The following is a 21,811-nucleotide window of genomic DNA, read 5'->3' as shown; positions in this document are numbered from 1 at the left end:
CGCTTTGCCCCAAACTTGGCCTGGGACCGCTCTCCCTTTCCCCACTTCTCCCCTTTGCTCCAGAAAGGGGCAGCAGGTATGTGTAAACCTGCCACCCTCCAGCTGCCTCACCTCTCACTGGGAAAAGCTGGGCAGGCTGTTTCAGCAGTAACAGCCTCTGCTGCGGGGACACGGGTGGTACAATCCTTCCAGGACACACATTATCATGAATAATTAAAGTGAAGCGCAGCTTATTAAAGTAAATGAACAAAGGATGCCTGTGACATAGCAGCCACTTTTTAATTTTTTTTGTTTTGGTTGTTTTAGGAGAACATTTTCCCCAGTTACAGCTCCTTCCAGTTTGAGCATCTTCGGAAACCTCCCTATCAATCTGGGTAAATTAGCTTCTCCTACGGAGCCGCAGCCATAAATCACCAATATGAGTGTGTGTAAAATTATATAGCATGGGCCCAGTGTAATAATAAACACATTTATATTTTATAACTGCTGTTTTCTCCACTTTCGAGTCGGCTCACTGCCGGGGCCAGGGGGGTTGCCAGCACTTCCCTACCGGCCTGTGTTCAACAGTCTCGCTTTGTGCGCGGTTTTCCTGCCCCCTCCGCTCTGACCACTATCTGCCAAAGGCCAGCCGGCTCCTCTTTGTGCTGCGGAGGGCAAGGAATCATTCCCGCTCGAGGCCCTCTGTGCGGCACAGCAGAGGCACAAATGAGCAGGTGACCTTTCAAACCGTGGCAAAATGGGCCCTTGACCCAGAGACCTCCAAACTTCAGTGGTTTCACTGTCTAAATCGGTCAACTGAAAAGAACTATGTTTGCACAATGTGATTGTGTTTACACAAAGATTTAACGCCTCAATAGAGCAAAAGCTGCTCAGTTAATTTTAATTATTGCTTTATTCTTCTCACAACAGATTAAAAAAATGTTTACCAGTGAGCTCGTGGTAATTGAGCCCGCAAGCTTTGTGCCTATGGCCCTCCCAGCTCACGCGAACACAGCCGTGGGAAAGACGTATGAAGGGGTCCCTTTAGCTGCAAGGATTCTTTCCAGTGCCTGCCTTTGCTTACTAACCACTCTCCGCGGAGAAGATGGACGCCGAGGAAAACCACAGAGAAACTTCAAGGTCTGCCTGTGGGAGGGGGCAAAAGACACGCAGGTGGGTTAGAAAGCTTTCCAAATGCCTAGTGGCAAATCCTGAGCAAGAGAAAGGCGAATATGAAATGGGAGTGGGGTCCTGCCAGTCATAACGATTTATTACCATCATTTCTTTGGCAGGCAGAATAAATAAAAGGGGGAAGTAAATCTGAAAATACCAAGATGCACGGGGACACAGAACTGGACAAAGAAACCAATCCACTGTTTGGAGGCGAATAAGCCTCCGAATAGGCGGTCACATGTGTTATTCCTGTGCCTTCCAGGAATTCGTCTTCTGGTGCTAACGTCTTTTCTTTCCTAGGATCTCTGGAAGAGGATGCAAACGCCCGTCGCTGGGAGGTTCCCGTTGATCCCATTGGCAGAGCCTTAGTTAGAAAGCAGCTCCTCACCACGGGCTTTTGTGAACACGGAGGAGCAATGGCTGCACACAGCAGCCAGGTCTTAACCTGGGTCTGGGACCTTTGCTTGTCACGGGCATTTGTAATTCTGGTGTCAAGCAAGTGTTTTTCTCTTAAGACATTTAGCACATCCATATAAGTGAGACAAAAGGGAGATAAAATAGGATTATCTTTAACTACACGTTTATCGTATGAATAAAAATAGAATTAAAAATGATTTGTTCGAACTCCCCTAGAAAAACTCTGATTTGCCTAAGACAACAACATGTGACCCACACACCAACACCCACCTACCCACAGCTTCCCTCAACTGCTTCTCTAAGGCACCTCTGTGGGGGTTTTCCAGTTCAGTGATAAGAGAGGACTCCAGAGAGAAGTTTCCATCTACAGTTTCTCTGCAAAAATCTTCTAAACTATGCAGGTCACTGGTGGCGTGATATCACTCTGAGAATCAGTACCTCGCATTTGTTTGCATCTTCAAAACTAGCTTGCATTCTTAAAAATAGAAAAAAAATCAACTAAGACCAAGGATTCGTAAGTTCAATCAAAATAGAATATATGACAGTCATTCCATTTTCATAGCTATTCTGAATTTGTTGTCACATTGGAAAAGCAACAACTCACATGTTACTTAGCATATGTGTGAAATAAGTAGGATGGCAAATATTAGGCAATTTGTTTTGCTGAACCGTAAATACAACTAAGTTCGGTTCCATCCTGTTTTAATTTAGCACTGACCCCCACCCCTAAAAAACCATTGATTTCTAAAGGAAATTCTGTTGAATGGGGTAGGCTCTACAGTTTGGCAAAGAAACCTTTGGGGAAAGAAAAAGTCATGCAGAGCCTCAGTTTTCTCATCTGTAAAATGGGAATAATGAGAATATTGTCCACATAGGCAGGTCGGGGCTACATAAAATGAGAGATATGAAAGCGGTCGGTAAGCTATACAGAGCAGTAGAGGTGGCCTGGTCACTGCTTGCTAACTTGCATAAAGCCATGATGTGGAGGCACCCGTTCCAGGCTTGATACTCCATTGCTTCTCTTTCCCANACCTTTGGGGAAAGAAAAAGTCATGCAGAGCCTCAGTTTTCTCATCTGTAAAATGGGAATAATGAGAATATTGTCCACATAGGCAGGTCGGGGCTACATAAAATGAGAGATATGAAAGCGGTCGGTAAGCTATACAGAGCAGTAGAGGTGGCCTGGTCACTGCTTGCTAACTTGCATAAAGCCATGATGTGGAGGCACCTGTTCCAGGCTTGATACTCCATCGCTTCTCTTTCCCAAAGCCGATCTGAGCAGGCGTGCCTCAGCCTACCCTTTCTTGAGCACATCTGCTCTGGGGGCGCTGACTAAACAACCATCGCCACGCCTGGTCATCAGGATCAACACTGCTAATTCCCTATAGGACCTAAAACTAAGGTCCAACAACAACTGGGATCCACAACATGGCACTTACCAGGACCCCAGGAGGCGAGCTCACTAATCGCAACCTTTCCAAGCAGCAGGGGATAAGCTAATCTGTGTGAAAGACACAGATGTCACATACTCCCTACAGCCACATTGACATGTATGAGAAGAATAATGTCAGCAGTATTATTTCCAAACAGCTAGGACAATGCCCCACAATTATAATAGCATATTGTCCATTGTATCTGGGGATGACACGTCTGACAATGTTATTTTCTGTGTACATGAATGCAGCTGAAGGGGCCAATGCATAATTCACATCTCCTGACAAATGCAAGCGTCATTGGATGATGCCATTTAAATCCTTTTACCTGCAAGGGCGCCTTTCTCCCTGGAACCGGAATAGTGAATGAAAGGAAGTGTACTGAAGTACCACATACTTCAATACGGTTTTCCCCATAAAAGTTCTATTTTCTGCTGAAAACACTTATCCTCAGTCTTATTTCTGCCCTAAGAGTCAACCTCCTTTCTGATGGGAAACAACAGTTCTAATTCAGGGAGGTTGCTCTCCATGAGAGGACAGGTAGGAAACGATCGTTAGTGTCTGGTCAGCTGGGCCCATTTCCTGGCTGAACGCCTCCCTCGCACTTACCAGCCTGGCAGCTCCCGGGACCCAAACCCCTGCCTCAGCAAAATCTCACAGTGGCCCAGGTCAGGAGCCTGCAGCAAGCGGGGAGTGGATGGCCGGTGAACAGCCGCAAGCACAACGTGGCATCTACAAAGCGGAGCCTCCGACAGAGGCGGGGAGACTGCCCTCTCATCATCGGGGATACTGAGTCCCGACAGGAGTAATAGATGACGCAATTTTTATATTTAGTCAACTTTTAAAAGACCAGAAGAAGGAAGGCAAGACCTGTTCGGTATTCTTAAAAGAATGAGGATGGATTTTGCTGGCGGTGCAGTGTAACCCAAAGAGAAAACGGGGAGGACAGCCAAGGCTGCGCTGGGCCAGCGTTCCTCCACCTCCGCACCACTGACATTTGCGGCCACTGCGGTGGCAGCTGGCCTTGTGCTGTCAGATGTGAACAGCGTCCCTGCCCTCCACTTACCAGATGCCAGCAGCCAACTCCCCCGAGATGTGACAACCCAAAAATGTCTCCAGACATCGGCAAATGTCTCCTGAGGGGCAAAATCGGGCCACGTTGAGAATTGCTGCATTAGGCAACTAATGATCTCACATTTGGGGAGATTGGCAGGGCAAAAGCTTTGCCCTCGCACAGAATGGCCTCTTTAGCCATTGAGAGGAGGCTTCAATACCCGCCTTACCCAGTCGTGTGACTTTCATGTTCCTGCCGGAACCTCATCAGCCTCACAAGTTCTGGAAGGGTCAGAAAGGCCCAAAGACCTGGATCAGCTCCTGTGGCGAGCAGGCAGCCACCTGAGGGGTGAGCGCAGGGCGTCCCACCTAAGGGCTGAGGGGCTGAATCCAAAGGCAGTTGCTGCCCTCGGAAGAAGCACCTGTGTCTGCTTTGCAGGAAGGCATAACGTGGGTGAGCAGCAGCCCTGCTTTCCCAGCTTTGTCAACTGCTCCACCTCGTGCACGAGGTGGTTGCTTTGTGTGGAGAGGAGAATTAGCAAAGCAGGTTTTTGCGAGGGAGGGGGATCCTAAGGTTGAAGCAGCTAGAGGAGTACCTCCTTTCCTCAAGCCCCAAAGTGTGCCTGTGCTCCCACTATCTCTAAACAGGCAGACTAAAGGATAAAGGATAAAGATAAGCCCACCGGGAAGCACAGGAAAGCAGCACAGAAGTGGGAACTGGTGTTCATTTACCGCTGAGGCTACCCAGGACTAGTTCAGCCTTTTCAAAGCCTTGAGTCCCCCAGGTCCTACCAGAGGCAGAGTGCAGACACATAACCACAGCCGAGGGACGGCTGAAGAGTGGTGGACAAGACAGACACCGGGGGGGCCTTTTCGCCCCAGGTCCTGCTTCAGTCAGCAAGGGACAACACTCAATAACACACGGAAAGTCGTTGTTCCGACACTCTGCCATTAACAAAGACTAAACACTGAAACAATCAAAACCACCTCCTCCCAAAGACGACATAAAACTTGTCAAGCGATGAAGGGGATGTTCTGACTTATGACAGCTCCTCATAATCAAATGGCCAGGTCTTTAAGGAACCAATACTGCTGAGTGATTAACAACTAGTCCTCACAACAAAAGTAGCAGATGTAGGACTATATCTGCTCCATAGTTACCCTCTGATAATAAGGTTTCCTTTTGCAGTTTGATCGGTACTAGCTAGCTGGTTTCCTTAAGACCTATGGAATATTCTCTCCATCATCCTAGCCTCATTTGAGGCCTTCGATCTATTTTAAGGATGCTTTGAGCTGCAACGATTCCACAGAGCCTGATCTGATTGTAGAGTGGCAGGGCTTGTTGCTCAGAATAGAGGTCCTCCTGCTTCACTTTCAGTCGCGGATGGGAGGTCTCATTAGTAGGGGAAACCAGAACCAGCCACTGGCGTCAAGTAAGAGTTGCCTTTGAGAACTATTGCTGTGCGTAGTCACAGCGATAGTCACACAACATGCTCCGAGTTTTCTCAGCAAAACAGCTCCTTCCCCAGGGGATGGAGTCGCCTCTTCAAGGAGCCCCAATTTACATACATTTCTCGACTATTTATAAAGCGAAACCTTCTTAAAGCCACACTTCACTTCTAAAGGATCTTTCTCCCTACACTTCCGGTGAAAATGTCAGTATCGATGAAATGGAAAGCTTTACTTAACTAGGAGGTACAACTATATGGAAAGTAATTACACTTGTTTAAATCACAAAACTGGTTTTAGATTTATCTTGTACCACATTTGTTTGTTGTAAGGAAAATAAGGTGTGCAAAACATACATTATTTCTACATAAATACAATGTATCACCAAAAAGCACTTGAGACGTGTGCTGCGCGCATGCCAGGAATGAAATCTATAATACAAATTCATGGGCCTAGAAGCTTCCCCTTGCTCCTTCTAAATAAATACGACATTTGGGAAAAATCGCATAATCACTTTTAGTCCATTTTATTTCTTACTTTAAACCTGTCTGATATCAAACAGAATGGCTACAAAGGAATTTGGACCATTTAAGAGAGAAAGTGGCACTGTTCTTAATATGCTAAAATGCTGCCTTGTTAATAAAGTTAGTAATTTTAATGTCTGTGCAAATTCTATCAATGCCCATATCAAATTTAGGTGTGTAATAATTTGTGAGTTCTTTCTTAAGAAGACCGAATCCACCATTTAAGTAGCAAGTCTTCAAATGTCTTATTTCTTTTGAAACATACTCAAAAGGTACTCAGAGAAAAGAAACACTTCCAAGATTCTAATGTGTTTTCATAGCTGAAAGATTTAGTTGAGAAAGCAGGATGAGGGGACGCAGGTGCCAGACATTGTGTAGAATTTGCACTTATGCTCCATTAATTGCCAGCATATCTTCCCTTCCCTTTTCCTTCCCCTCTCCCCCACCCCTAAATCCCTCTGGAAAACAGCAGAGCAGCAGGCCCAGACTGGTACCCAGCAGCAACACCAGAAGCAGAAGTAGCCAATTAGCCTCCAGAACACAAAGGGGGGGGGGGGGAAATGATGCAGTTACCTAGCAACCAGAAAGAGCAGAAACAGCTGTGTAGCAGGCCCAGGCTGGTACCCAGGCAGAAACAGGATAGCCAATTAGCACACTGTATTTAATGCTGATGTGGTTTCCTAGTAACAGGCTGTACAAGTCTGTCTGTTGCATTTCTCCCTCCTTGCCTCACATTTTCCTCAATCATGCACAGTATTACTATTTGCCCTAATTACTGTTTCTCCACTGCTTCAAGCGGCCATTATTTTGTCCCCAGAGAAATTGGAAGAACTCAGAAAAAAAATCTTCTGTAATGACAGTATTTAGTTCCAAATTCAGATTAGTTGTAAGCTTTGAGACACTAAACAACAACAAAGAATGAAAAAAAACCCCACAAAAAAAAACAAAAAAGCCAGCAGACCGCTTTCTGCCTAAATTTCTAAGTAGTCTATGGTACCTTTTCTACATGCTAACACTTACATGTGGGTGAAGCAAAAAAAAATTAATAATGCATACTCTCATTTTGCCATTCACTACATTTTCAAATAGGCTGAATCCTGTGTACTTGAATTTATTCATATTGATTTTCTGACACTCTCTGCTGAACACTAGGAACATAAAATGTCTTATTACCAATATCAGAGAAGGAAGATGTACCTTTTGTTGCTTCTTTTAAAATACCAATACTACTTTCAATAGGCTCATGACCAATTGAGAATTCAATACAAAGAATCGTAATTTCCTTTCTACAACAGGCATTGAGTACAGGTGATTCAAACATAGTATAAGAAGTTTATAATCACACTAATGAATTCCAGCGAGGCAACATTAAATCACATAAACACACAAAATTAAGACAGACAACTTTTAAACAGGACTACTGCACAGCTAACTTAAAATATTTCCTACTGTATCTTGCTACTCTTGTATATACTAAAATACATATCAGGCTCAACCTTTTTCTTGGGTTCTAACTCATCAGGGTACAGATTATGTAATTCTGCATGAAACTCCTAGAACCTGCCTCACCTGACAGTGGCTTTAGTCCTGGAACAATCTATAATCCTTGTTGTCAAAACAGCAAAGGCTCCAGAGCAGCAAGTTTCAAACTTTTCATCTCGTGGCATGTAAAAATTAATTACTAAAATTCTGCAGCACACCAAAAAATATATTTTTTGCTGATCTGACAAAAAAAAAAAACAGGTATGATTTTGATTCATCTACACCAGACAGCTGTGGATGTTGTGTTGGCTGTTGTCATTTTTTTTATTTGACAGTCTAAGAGAAAAGAGGTCAGTGCCCCTGACTAAATAGTCAGGTACTGAATGTTTTAATAATTCTTGCAGCACATGGGTTGAAAAGCGCTGCTCCAGAGAAAGACATCGCACACTCCCACACACCCAACGGGGCGATATGGCGATTCTCCACCTCGAATGAGAAGAACTTTCTCAGAGGAGGGTGGCTCCTGGCTTCCTGCTCCCAACAAAAGGACTTTTTAAAATTTTACACTGGCTGCCTGAAAATACCATGCGTAGTACTGTGTTACGTGACTGAATTCCATAAGTTAAATGTCAGTTCTAGTCATGGGAAGAGGGTACGTACTGAAGGTAGACATGACAACAACAAAAAAGCCCCAGTTATGTTTTCTCATACCAGATGAGTGGTTTGTAATATAAATTTGCTTAAAATTTAAAACTCATAACCTTTGAAGGAAAACATGTATAGTCCCCAAAGGAAGGGAGCCTGCCCTGTAGGCCTGATTTGGGACAAAGCTGGCCCTCAGTTCCGTAAGGAACTGGCAACGGGGCATCCTGGTCAGTCCCCAAGTCAATAAGCACAGAGGATAAAAAAGAAGGTAGGGTGAACAGAAATATGCAACAGACCAGGAAAAACTTACCCTGACTACAGACACTCTTAAATACTTTAAGTGGCTTGACCTCCATGAATACAAGCCAGTCACGTCTTCCCACTGGCGACTGACCATGGGAACATGGCCGGAATGGGGAACAACACCATTACCGGTTGGCCAACTAACCAGCACATTCAAAAGTCACTAACTTTTGACTGCTGTGAATGGTCTTGCTTCTACTAACACTTGGCCTCATAGCTGCCATCACGAGACATTACTTTTTTAAGTGTTTGAACAGAAGTTACTCTTAGGAAATGTAGAAAACCTAGTAGCAGGGGAGGGAATGAAGTACGAGTGGAGGCGGAGCAAAGTTAGCTCCCAACACCCCCCCCCAGCTTGTCTCCCTACTTGCCTGCAGATTCCTGAAATTCCATTAACAGTTTCCCACAACTGAACATTAAAAACATAATAATGAAAGATTTCAGTGCTTTATAATGGCTGATGGACGTGTAATCTACCAATCCCATGTATCGCCACCAGATCCTTTCTGATGTAAAGGAAGGCTTCAAAGGCAGGAAGTGACTTGGGCGCAGAAATACATCGGGCATAAGATGGGGCGTGAGGAAGGAAGAAACTGAAATGCCAGAGGCAGGTTTGCCCAGGGCAATTCACTTCATCTCTACTAGGGTGGGGACAAATAGGACCAGTCGGGTTAGAAAGACCCAGCCTCTGTCCGCTGGCACCTGAGTAGCCTGGCAGAGCTTTGAGTCCCATTACAAACAGGCCATGGTCAGCGGGATTTCCAAAGAGTTCCACTCACTTATCAGAACTAACCTCCTTACATGGAAAGGGTGTTTTCTCACGATGCATTTTCAAGGTTTTAGCTGGAATTTCTCCTAAATTCAAGTTGGGACCAGTTTTTAAATGTAATGACTTTATGAAAAATATATTTCAGGCTTTTCCATCAAAAAGCAAGGTCTTCAGAGACGGGGAAGGAACAGTGTCTTGTACAGCAGGTTTTCAATAAATAGCGTATGATGAAATATGTATTAAGTTTATGTTCTTATTTTGTCCTCCATTCTTATTTTAACATGTTTATTTACTGTGTGACTACTAATTACCCATTAAAAGGACATCTGGAATAGGCATCTCACAAAGCCTACATTTATTACCATATTAAAATGATAACATAAATGTGCTCGTTATGTATGTGCTGAGTTTAAGATATTCTGCCCAATATATGTTTACCTAAATTTATCTTCATAAATGTTAAGAGCCGGCATGAATTAATTGCTAAATTATCATGTGTTGAAACTCAAAGATTTTCCGAACCATAAAATTCTCCCATAGTTTCCCACCACCTCATTCACACACCCTTTTACAAACTCTTTCTCTTAAATCTTGAATATGCTAAATCCAAGATATCAAACATTCCTATTAAACTCTCTCCACCTTGTGAACTGAACAGTTAACCCTTATTCTAGTTTCTATCCCATAATCGGGGTTTAATGAGTTTCTGCCTAAATACATGGATAAACATCAGCAGCCGCGTGTCTCAGAATATTAAAGGCCCTTTAATGTCTTAAAATTGCCCTATTTCAGTCGCTATTGTATAAAATCAAAGAATTCTTATCTATGGCACCGAGGAGGCTGAAAGTGGTCGATGGGTCCCCTAGTGTTCTAGACTTAGGTATTCAATTTTGTCCTACTGATATGCCTGACCTTGAATTAGGGCTTCCATTTATATACATTAGTGTATTATCACATTGGCATCGTTTAAGAACATGCACAGAATCAATAAACACCCTGTCCAGGAAGAGAAAGACGACTTATCTCAGAACCATTCGTGCTGCTGCAGGCCACTGACAGGAGCCCCCACTTGCAGTTAAGGAGCCTTAGGCACCCCCGTTCTCTAAGCTGCCTTTCCTCCTTCCTCTGCTGGCCCCCCACAGCACAGTGCCCGATGGCTACGGACACTTGACACCTGCTTATGGAATGACCAAATGAACAAAGTAAATAAGATGCAAGGTGATCTATCAAACGAGAGACACAAGCCTAGGGAACAGGAGATATTGGTCGAACTTTAATTCTGCCCACAGCAGGTTATATAACCTGGGCTAAGGCATTTTCATATTTTTGATCCTCAGTTCCCCTACATGTGATAGCGTTTGCCCTTCTTATTTCGCAGGTACAGAGTGTTAACATTTGTCACTTTAATGAGTCCACTGGGACTGTTACAAGAAAGTCTCTCTTTAATACTTAGGTTTAAAAATTGTTTAATAGTAAGGACCACAGTAATAGTAGCTAGAGTAGTAACAGCAATAGGCCTGGAAATGGAAGCCCACCCCTTTGCAGTTTCCTTGTTCTGGGTCTTTGTCACTCGATGAGGCACTTTGTTCGAAAGACCCTCCCACCTCTTCTCTATTTAGGAGACAGAGTAGTTCTCATGGCCGATTGGTATTTAAACTCTATGTTTCTCATCTCCTCTTAATAATCGGTTATTAAGAAAAATGTCTACTTGACTTCTTTTTCTCTCATTAGTTAGCACAGAAGAGCTTGGACTGGAGCAACAGTGTTTTGGTCGAGTCCTGGTCCAGCCACTTAGGAGCTATGTGAAGTTGGACAAGTTGCTTGACCTGTCTGGACCTCATTTTCCTCATTTATGAGATAGAAGAGTACCTATGTCATTGTATGAATACAAGGATTAAAAGGATTAATATTTGCAGAAGACTTCAAAAATGCACAGCAAGTGCTTCATACTATTTGTTGAATAAGTAAAAGAAATATATTTCAAACTTTCATTACATGTACAACATAACCACTTTTGTTTGCCTCTTAAACACGACACTCACCTTTTTGTTTGTAATATTTCAGGCCACCTTTTCATTTAAAAACAAACCATTTCCACAAACCCTAATTCAACTTAAGAGATTGTGCTACATCTTGATCAATTATGACCGGGCCCAAAGCAGATATAAAATGCTCACTGCATGCTTATATTACCTTTCCATCTGAAAACATCCTTTTCATCCTTCACTGCACAATCTACAATGTTCTCATCACCACCCATGGATTAGACTAAAGTAACCCCAGTCCCCAGAGAGAACCTTCCAACCAGCACGTGTGAGAACATGGCCTCTTTCCTCTCTCCTCTGTGACCAGCCACCAAAGACTTCATTGCCACCCTTTGTCCTGACTTTACTAACATGACTCACTCTTATTAGTACAAATGTGAACATCCTGTTATATGAATTTCCATACTAGAAAGGCCTGCTCATTTAAACAAAGCATCATTTCAATCACGGGCTTTTTGCTTTTTTTTCATCTGAGACTTGATCAAGAAGAAATGTGAAAAAGAACTGTTTTTTTTTTTTCACAACATCTACTAACATTTTGACACACTGATTTTTGCTAAAAGTGAGCACAATACATTGGTTTTCAGAAAAACGAAAGTAAAGGTTTCTCCTGCATCAAAATATCAGAATTATTGAGCTGAATCCAAGAAGATGACCGTAATGGTTGAGTCACTGAGAGAGAAAAATAGAATCTCCAGAGGGCAGAAACAGAGGGGCGGAGAAAGGTCTGGGGCGGAGAAAGGTCTGCAGCGGCTCGGCTGCTGAAGGGCACCTTCCGCTCCTGCCTGCGCTTGCGCTCCTCCCCACGAACAAACCACATGTCCATTTCCATGTGCTTCCCTTCACTGAGATTTTACTGCTTCCCATAATTCCCTTTGTCCCAGTCCAGGCCTAATCTTCTTCCACCACCCCCGCCCCCTGGCTCCCCATCCATACCTTCACCTCCTGGGGTAACCCCTATTTGTGCCCCAGCTACCAACTTGAACATCTGCTACCTGGAAAAAAAAATCACCTCATTGTCTAACATCCTCCAGGGCAAAAAGGTTAAAGGATTCAGCATCCTCAAAGAACAGCCCAAGGGGGTAGAGTGGCGGAGCACACCTTTTCCAGCTCAGTAAATTCTAAATTCTGTCTATATAAAGATTGAGTGAAGAACACTTAAAAAAATCCTCCATGCAAGCAATCTCACCTTGCCAACAAAATATTGTCTTTCTTGTGCACAGACAAAGACCCGCACATTGGACTTCGTTTCCTTTTTGCAACTGTCTCCTTTTCAACATATCAACATATAGAAGAGAGAGCATATATACAACTCTAAAGAATAAAAATGCCAATATTTCTCCTGGATGGTTTGCTCATCCTTTTTTTTTTCCTGTCCCCAAACACTTCCTAACTGAAAAATCAGGATTTTCGCTGCATTAAAGTGAGCCCTGTGTTAAAACAGCTTCTTTGAATTCAACCAGAACCCATTTTTTAAACTTTATTTCAACATTCCTCAGCAGCTCTCCGCCTGTCTGCTCACTTTTATCAGCAGACTCATCTCGAATTCCCAGCACCATATACCTTTGCCCTCAAGCTTTTACTAGTCCATTCCCTTGATCTGTTTGCACTTAATTTGGTTCCATCTTTCATGCTTTTTTCATTATTCTTAGTTCATCCACACCACATAAATTATCACCTTTGTTTTCAGTTCCCCATGTGCCCCATTCACACCAATTCCAAATAAATACTTCTGATTCTCATCCATTTAATCCAAATTAATTCATATTCCCTCCCTCCATCCTTCATTCCCATCTCTGCCTCCCTCCTGTCTGTTTCTCTTTCGTATAAGCACATATTTTTCCCTCCATGCTTGTCTCTGAGGAGGCAAGGCGATTGCTTCCTGTGTTGTCTGAGAAAAACCCTGGTCTACATTCATGTCGGCTTCAATGGCCGATGCCTGCATGTCCTGTCTCACCCTCCACAACTGGTATCCCTGAGTATCATCGCCCGCATCCCGAAAAGTGCGAGTGGGGATGGAGGGCTTCTTGCTTTTTGCTGGTATTTAACTCTGCCTAAGTGGCTTATTGCTAGTTTATATAGAGCTGGAAGTGGGGGTGGGGTTCCCATGAGAACATCACTGCTCAATATCTATAGCAATAGTAATAACTACAATGAACCCTACTACTATCTTTTAATAAGCTCTTACAAGTATTTTACATATAGTTTCTCATTTAATCTTCAAAACAACCTCGGGGGTAAACACAATTGTCCCTGTTTTACAGATGAGGAAGATGGGACTGAGTAAGGAGAAATAACTTACCCAGGTCACAAGCCTAGCAAGTCGTAGAGCCAAAGCTCAAACCCAAGTTCACCCAACTACAAAGCCCTGCTCTCAGTCACTCTGCAATGCTGCCTTTCCAGTAATGCACGGGGCCTGAGTGACTTCCCCATGGGGCCGGGTCTTTCCACTTCAGTCCACCAGATGTAAAGTGGTGAGACGTGCCAGGTAACATAATGAGCTCCACCTTGATAGTCACTGAGTGCACCATGCCCCTCAAACAAAGTACCAAACAACACATCGCCCCAAAGAGTGATCCTTCTGACACAACACATCTGTTGGGAAGAAGGGATGAGAAAAAGAAGAAAATGCTCTGAACTCCCATCTCACCCCCCAGAAAGGAATCTCTGCTTCCCCTGAGCTCTCCAGCCACCATACTAGGCAGGACATGGCCTATCTTAGTGTCAGTAATTCCAAAACGTGTCCATCATCATGAATTCTATACCCCAAAGAAACTCAACGTTCTCGCCTCATCCTGCTTTCTCTAGTTTCCTAAGGGCAGCAGGAGATGAGGCATGACTGCAGCATGGAACACTGCAATGTTGTCATTATTTGACTTGTGTCATTACTTGAGAAAGAAATGACCTTGAGGACAATACCACAAGAGAAATAACGCTGATAACAGGAAGCATTAGCCTTGGTGTGTGTGCAGTGGAGAACTTGAATGCCATCCCTGATGGGAAGCCATGAGTGGGACTCTGCACCTGAGCTACAGGGCTCGAAAGCTGTCTTAGGAGACCTTCCCATGAACCGAGCAAGAGCCACGAGGGAAATGAAGTTCAGAATAAGAGGAGTGCGTGCCTGGGTCCCGGGTTGAGAGGAAGCAATGCCAATGCTCATCCTCCCGGGGGAAGAACTTCATGGCTCACCATGGTCATTTCTTCTGCTCACCTCACACATCCCTACTGCAGGGAAGTCCTCCTGTACTGAGCAAAGACATTTCACAGAACCCAGAGCAGGAGAGCTGAAAGGGGCTGTAAGAGCCAGATTATATGACAGATGGGGGCAGTGAGGCCCAGTGAGGCAAAGGGACACACTCAAGGTCACAGAGCTAGTTAGTGGCAGGATGAACCCAGGCTTTTCTGCTTTTCCAGCCAGTGAACTTTGCAGTGCATGATTCCTTGGTGGCACAGTCCAGAGACCACCGGAGAGCACCAGAAAGACAAGTGCTGAGCCCCCAAAGAACTCTTGTCAGATACCTTCTAGCTGAGACTCATCACCCACTTATCTCCAACAATACTTTGCTCTGTTGCTTATACTTTGGGAGTTTTCCCTATTCAGCTTGTACAGTGCAAGCAGCAGGCAGAAACCATACAGGCAATGTGCTGTTGGGACTTGTTTAAAACCCACCAATGACAGTGATTGCTCCTAGGATGCTAACACCAAGAGGAGATGCCAGCCCTAAAGCTTCCATCTCAATGCAGAAAACAAAGACCAGTTTCAAGGAAAATGTCAATCTCAGCCTTTTCTCTGTAAACCCCACTCTTCCAAATCACCCCATCACTCCAAAGATCGATGTGATTCCCGGGAGTCACTACAGAAGGCCTGGGTAAAACATGCAGTCCCCGTCGGTCCCCACTCCGTGCCTACCACACACATAGCCACCTGATCACTTCAGCAACTTCTGAGTAACAAGCTCATTAAAAAGCCATTCTGCCATCTCTCCATAAAGCATGCGCCGGAGAACAATGCAAAAGAGGAGATGCCAATTAATTACAGAATGATCACATCTAATGAACTCTGAAACCCTCCTGCTGTTGACGGCTTTGATGAAAAATCACGGACGCTGGGAAAAGAGGGAATGGGGGCTCCCGGGCTACCTGGTTTAACTGAATTCTTTCACACGTACCTCCTCAGATCCCAGTGTTGATCGAAACCACAGAACTACACTCACAAAACAATGAAAAGTGTCAGAGAGTGACCGCTGCAAGGATCACACGGGGCTGGGAGTCACAGCACCAGAGCCGCGTTTATGCAACCTCAGAACTGTTGGATCCTGCGCTGTGGTCAGTCAGCACGGCCCCTGAAAGGGTCTCGCCAGCCAGTGAGTGACAAACCCGTGTCCTGTGCTCAGGACCTCGGGAGGTGTTAAGGTAACAACCGAGTCATCTGCTTCCCCACCCCAGCCCTCCTGCCTTCCTATCGCCTCCTGGCTGGCAGGGATGCCATCTCTTGGAACAAAGAGGAGCCCTTCCCACCAGGAGGCTAAGGGAGGAAAAAGAAGAAGAAACCACGTGCGGCCAACTTGTACCACTACCTGTGTGAGTCCTCTGGTGGGCCTTTAAGTGGGAGCTTTTTGTATAAACTTTCCGGCACCCGTTAAACTGACAGCGGTGAACCCTCTTCTTGTTTTCGGGGCATGCCTCAGCCCCTACCCCTCCTTGTTCACTGTCGCTCTGTCCACTCTTAACTGTCCCGGTTGCCGCCACGGCTGCAGCTGCTGTTGCCACCCCTCCCACCTTTACTGAGCTGAGTGCGGCCTTCTTGGCCACCAGTTTCAACGTCACTGTGCCATCCACGGCTGAGAGAGTCTGTGAGGTTTTGACCAGATGGCGGCTGAGCTCAGGGGACGACGGGGGCGTTAATGAGGTCACTGCGTTGAGCTGGGCCTGGTTGACGGCTGTGTAGCTGTCTAGAGAAGAGCTGGTTGGCTGGAGACTGAGGCAGGTCTCAGAGAGCAACTTGTCCCGAGAGAGCAGAATGTCCACTGCCGAGCTCTTCTCGCAGATGGCCGCTTCCACAGGGAGCAGCAGGGGGTCTAAGCGCCGGAAGCTCTCCTCGATGCACGGGGGCGGAGAAGCGTGGAGGAAACAGTCCAAGTCCTCGCCAAAGGTCTCCGAGATCCTCCTTGGCTCTGTCTGTAGGTAGCGTTCCAGTTCAAGGCATGTCTGCAGAGGGGAGGGAGGAGGGGAGAGAAACAGCTATCAGAGGCAAAGAACACCAGGAGGCCGCACGATGAGGGGCAGAGGAGGAAGAGCCAGGACGTTACAGAGAACGGTTTCATGGCCCGCTATCGGAAAGTCTCCTACTGGAAGGTCTGACCTTGTTATTTACTCCCTGAATACTCCTGAAGGGTTCATAAGGTCACATCATATGAGTTCAACTACTGCACCTGATGGGAAACTAGAGGCCCAGGAGGGCTCTCTCGCACCATCAAGATCCCAGAGAACATTCAAGGTTAAACTGATCTCCTGCCCCACAATCCAATTCAGCAGGTGAGATGCTCCAAGCTTCCCTAAGAGTTCCCACCTAAGCCCAAAGCAACTGAGTCAGACAAGGTCTCCACAGCAAGACAAGACTCCCCCTAGGCTCACTTTATATTTCTCAAGTAGATGAGCAAACCACTAAACCAAGCCAATTTCCCAGCTTGCTCTGAAGCACAAACCACGCCCCCCCCAAACTAAGGGACGACCTTAGGCACGAGCAGCCCACATCAAGTCCTGCCTGGAGCGCGGAGTCCCTGCCCACCAGAATGAACACTGTGCTGCAAGACTACCGTACAAACCCCTGGTGTTCGCAGTAAGTCATTCCAAATACAACTGCTACATATTTTCCGGCAAGGAGCACAAGTCCATTACAATCAAACGCGGCTATCTGACTTGTTAAAGACAAAACCCAATCTAATTTCAACAGAAAGTTTTCAGCTGGTAAAGAAATAGAGAAAAAGAAGGTCACAGTTTCAACAAATCTTCATCGCTGGGGCAGCTAAGTCTCTGTAAGATGGTGGAAGCGCTTTTATGGCAAAAATGGATATTTAAATTTCTGGTTTAAACGCTTTCTTCACTTAAAAATCCTACTCTTCCAGAATCTTGGGTAAAACCATGGTGCTTACTTATACCAGCTAAATTTGTTCTACCTTTTAAGCTTCAACAGAGAAATACTGATGGCAAATTTTAAATGTGACCAGCTCCTAATTTACCACCTCTGTATAGTTTCTGTGTTTCCAGCCAGTATTCTGACTCTAGGCCTTTATTCTCTTAAGAATATATTTTAATGATATACCTAGTTGTGTTGCATCTGTCAAAGACTTTATTGTGGTAACATTTCAAAAGAGTGGTTTTTAAAGCAACCTTTTGGTAAAACTGTGCATTACTGAATAAGAAAAACAGACTTGTTGCTATGAATCACCTCTGGGTCTCACTGTTGGTTTTTAATAGTATAAACTAATGACTAGTTCCAATCTTCATTCAACTCTCATGTCACAAGTGTTCATTCAGCTACTGTCTTCACAGCAAGGTACAAGGCTGTCTGCCCATTAGGAGGAGAAGATTGCGAGAGATCCATGAGATGCAGGAATGAAATAAGCAATTACAAGCTAAAAATGATGTAACTTTACAAAGCAAGGTGATAGCAAGTAACACAATAAAGTGTGCTGATAAGCTCTTAGGAGATGAATGGACAATGAATTCTACGCTCTATAATACGGAGGTATTAACCAAGAAAAGCTTATTGGAAAAGTAACTTTTAATTCTACCTCACTTATTAATTAAATAATAGCTCTTGCTGAGTAGCTTCCCACCACTTCATATTTGAAACCAGCAACACTACCACCTTCTCAGGTCTAAGAATTTGCACTGTCCACACTTGCCCCTTTTCTGAGTTCTATGTCTCAAAATTTCCCTTTCCTTTTCCCATCTCATTGCTAGAAATTGTAATTTTCTTCTCTGCAGCATTAAAACTCTCAGTCTAAGCTCCAGTTAATTCACTTCTGAATGAAAAGATCTTACTCCTGAAACCGTCCTTAAACTTCCCCTTCTCTTTTTCTTTTTTAAAGATTTTATTTATTTATTTTTTAAGAGGGGAAGGGAAAGGGAATGAGAGGGAGAGCAACATTAATATGTGGCTGCCTCTCACATCCCTCCTCCTAGGGACCTGGCTGGCAACCCAGGCATGTGCCCTGACTGGGAATTGAACCGGCAACCCTTTGGTTAGCAGGCCAGCCCTCAATCCGCTGAGCCATACCAGCCAGGGCTCCCCTTCTCTTTTTAAACTGTCGCCTACCAAGCACAGTGTCTGGAACCCAACAAGTACATCACGCCTATCAAACAAAGATAACATCAACTTTATACCACTACTTTAATCATTCTCCTCTACCCCACGCTACAAAAGCCATGTGCAGACACCCTATCCTGAACCATACTGAGACTAGCAATCCTAGACATGACCATTAACCCATGTCTTCTGGAACACAATTGTAGTGCTTCTTTAGCTTTGTCCAAACAGCAGAACCAGACTTCATGGACACAGACATGGTCCAGGTAAAAATCAGCAGAATCGTGGGTTATAAGCAATCCTTGAAGCTGCTCCCTGCCTCGTGTGCAAGTACAAAGTTTATGCCTCTAGTCACCACTGTCTATAGATAGAGTTTTTGTACGCTCTGTCCTTTTACATATTTTGTAGCTCAAAGATTTTAAAGTCACCAAAAAATTGCTATGATTGTGAGGAAGTTATTTCCTTATAGTCAGAGTTCTGAGGAACTGAAGATATTTAGACATATTTACATACTCTCCAAGGAGGACCAAAATATAACCTAGTCATGGCTCACTTGATTGGAGCATTATCCTGTAAACCAAAATGTTGTGGGTTCGATTCCTGGTCAGGGTATATCCCTAGGTTGGTTCAATCCCCATCTAGAGCCTATAAATAATTCAACCAATTGATGTTTCTCTCCGACATCAACGTTTCTCTTTCCCTTTCCTCTCTGTCCAAAATCAATAAACATCTTCAAGTGAATATTTAAAAATAATAATAATAACCTATCCAGTATGCCCTAGTTTGAGTACCAGGTACACATGAGTCATACGAATGATCTAAGTATGAAGATACTCCCATCACTAAAATCTGGGAAAATCTGGACCACTTAAGAGAGGCTGTCACTTGCAACCTGATACAGGACATTCTTATTCCATCTGAGAATTACAGAAGCATGAGTACCCATTAAGATGTGCTGAATAGCCCTATGAAATCATTGTGGAATAATTTTTGTCCTGAGAAAGCAACTTCTTGTAACACATGCTAGGGATAAAGCGTAGAGAAGACTTTGTCAATCAGAAACTCATCAAGAGTGTTGAAGCCTGAGATGCTAAGAATGAGGAGGGCTTTAATGTTAAATTATTCCCAAGCCAAAAAGAGTTTGTCTCCAATTTTTTAAATGATTACAAGAATTCTATTAAGAAATGCCTATGATGTTTAATTAGATTTTGAGGTATCATGATTTACACATAGATTTTAATACAAGCACACAGAGGTATATATAGAAATAAATGTGCATATATATGTATGAGTCTCTCTCTATATATACATTTATATAGCATGCTCTGTCTATAGGAAAGATCTACAAGCAAAGACACCTCAGTAGCAGTGAGCACACCTGGCACAGAGGTCTTGGCCCCTAAATATCATTATCCAATAAAGGAATCAGGACTCCTTGGAGAAAGAGTTAATTCAAAGGCTGGGGCAAAGAACAGAAAAGAACCTAGAATATCTTGTGGTACCAGAAGGTAAGGACATGTGTTCATAAAATGATGGAGGAATGTCAAAAAGACTCAGGCACCAACTTGCAGGAGCTCTGGATGGCCAAATCTGGACAATTTAAACAACAAGAATCCAACTCATGGAATAAAATTGATATCTATGACTCCATAGTGCTAGAAGTAAATAACTAAACAAACAAATGAAGAAGGGTCAGCTCCTCCTTACAGTAAAATTGCAATTAATAAACACAGAAGGAACAATAGAAATAGAAAATCTCTATTAGGCAAATAACAAAATAATAAGACTGCAGGCAAGAATCACCAATGGGTGTTAAAATTAGTAGATGGGAGTATAGTGAGAAACAAGATATTCGCCTAGTCTCAAAGTATACCTCCCAACAAAATATTAGTTATAAAGACAAAACCAGTAATTTTACAGCAGAGAAGCCCGGTATGTACCACCTTAACCACAGGATCAAAGTAGGCAGCATCAGCAATAAGACATATTTATATCACGTACCACGGATGCAATAGGCTGACAGGAGCACAACGTTATTCTGTGTTGTTCCTGCCAAGAACACATAACCTTGATCTAATCATGAGAACACATCAGACCAATCCAAACTGAGGGGCATTTACAAAATGACTAGCCAGTATTTTTTAAAAGTACCAAAGTGATGAAGAACAAAGGAGGGTTGAAATGCTGTCACACATTGAAGGGGACTAAGGAGATACAAGTAAGTGCAATGAATCGTGGCATGGATTCTGGATTTTAAAAAGGACATTGGTGGGAAAAACTTGTGTTTCAAAGTGTACAGATCAGTTAACGGTATCATGTCAATGTTAATTTCCTGGTTCTGATCATTGTACCATGGTTATGTAACATTAGGGGAAGCTGAGCAAAGTATATACAGGAACTTCATGTACTAATTTTGCAACTTTTCTGTAAGTCTAAATAATTTCAAAAGAGAGAGGGAGAAAGAGAAGAAAACACCCAATAGCAAACTAGGTGTATCTTCATACTATAAATGTGGATGTAGAGTTCAAATGTTTGTTTTTCCACCAAAACCCAAAATTTATTCTGTCCCGATGACACTCTAGAAAGCAAACTCCGAATCTGAGTTGGCAGATACCAGTTTAATGACAAATTATGTCTGCCTGGTCCCTTAACTTGGAAAAATAATGTTTCCCTCAGCCTCACCTAACAACATAACTCAAGACTGGAGCCATTGGCTCAACCACCCCCCCTCAAAAATCCATTAGGGTCAGCAATGGGATGGAAATGTACCTGGTGCAAAGTGATTTTCTTATTACCTGAGTCACAGGTGAGCTTTTGAAAAGCTCTCTGATATCTCAACTTTGAAGTGCATGGTTTCTTCTTTTCCTAGTTGCCTGACAAATAGCACATGGAATTAGTTTTGAAATGATCACCCTAAAATCTTTTTTAATACCTTCTCCATTCTGTTCATAACCTTATCACTTGAAACATGCTTATTAAAAGAGATAATCCAAGACCTAATTTTTAAAAAAATTCAAACCTATTACTGCCATGCCTACTACGTCTATGATGGGTTTCAAAGTGAGAAGTTGATGGGAAACAGGGTGTCCCAAGCCTTGTAGTACAAATTAAGAGACAGGTAAGAAATTGGGTCATGTGGCCCTGACTGCTGTGGCTCCGTGGGTTGGGCGTTGTCCTGCAGAACAAAAGGTTCGATTCCCCACCAGGGCACACACCTGGGTTGCGGG

The 21,811-nt window shown here is 43.8% G+C and overlaps 1 protein-coding gene across 3 annotated transcripts in view; it reads right to left on the bottom strand.

Annotated features, from left to right (window-relative positions):
* Positions 1-21,811, bottom strand: part of KLF7 (KLF transcription factor 7) — an 84,129-nt gene that overhangs the window by 27,508 nt on the left and 34,810 nt on the right. Inside the window, exons 2-3 of one of the 3 annotated variants that reach the window (XM_037043494.1) lie at positions 15,850-16,480; positions 924-1,125 (exon numbers count right to left, since the gene is read on the bottom strand). In XM_037043494.1, coding sequence (XP_036899389.1) covers positions 1,115-1,125; positions 15,850-16,480 — 642 coding nt within the window. In that variant the 3' untranslated portion in view covers positions 924-1,114. Of the gene's footprint in view, positions 1-923; positions 1,126-15,846; positions 16,481-21,811 lie in introns of those variants that run through there. The other 2 variants (XM_037043492.1, XM_037043493.1) reach the window with 2 other exon arrangements.

Source organism: Sturnira hondurensis, unplaced genomic scaffold, assembly GCF_014824575.4.
Source record: "Sturnira hondurensis isolate 20B ecotype Veracruz unplaced genomic scaffold, ASM1482457v3 Scaffold0004136, whole genome shotgun sequence".
NCBI classification, from domain to species: Eukaryota; Metazoa; Chordata; class Mammalia; order Chiroptera; family Phyllostomidae; genus Sturnira; species Sturnira hondurensis.
The sequence above is the reverse complement of the archived record's forward strand: the minus strand, read 5'-3'. Positions and strand labels throughout refer to the sequence as shown.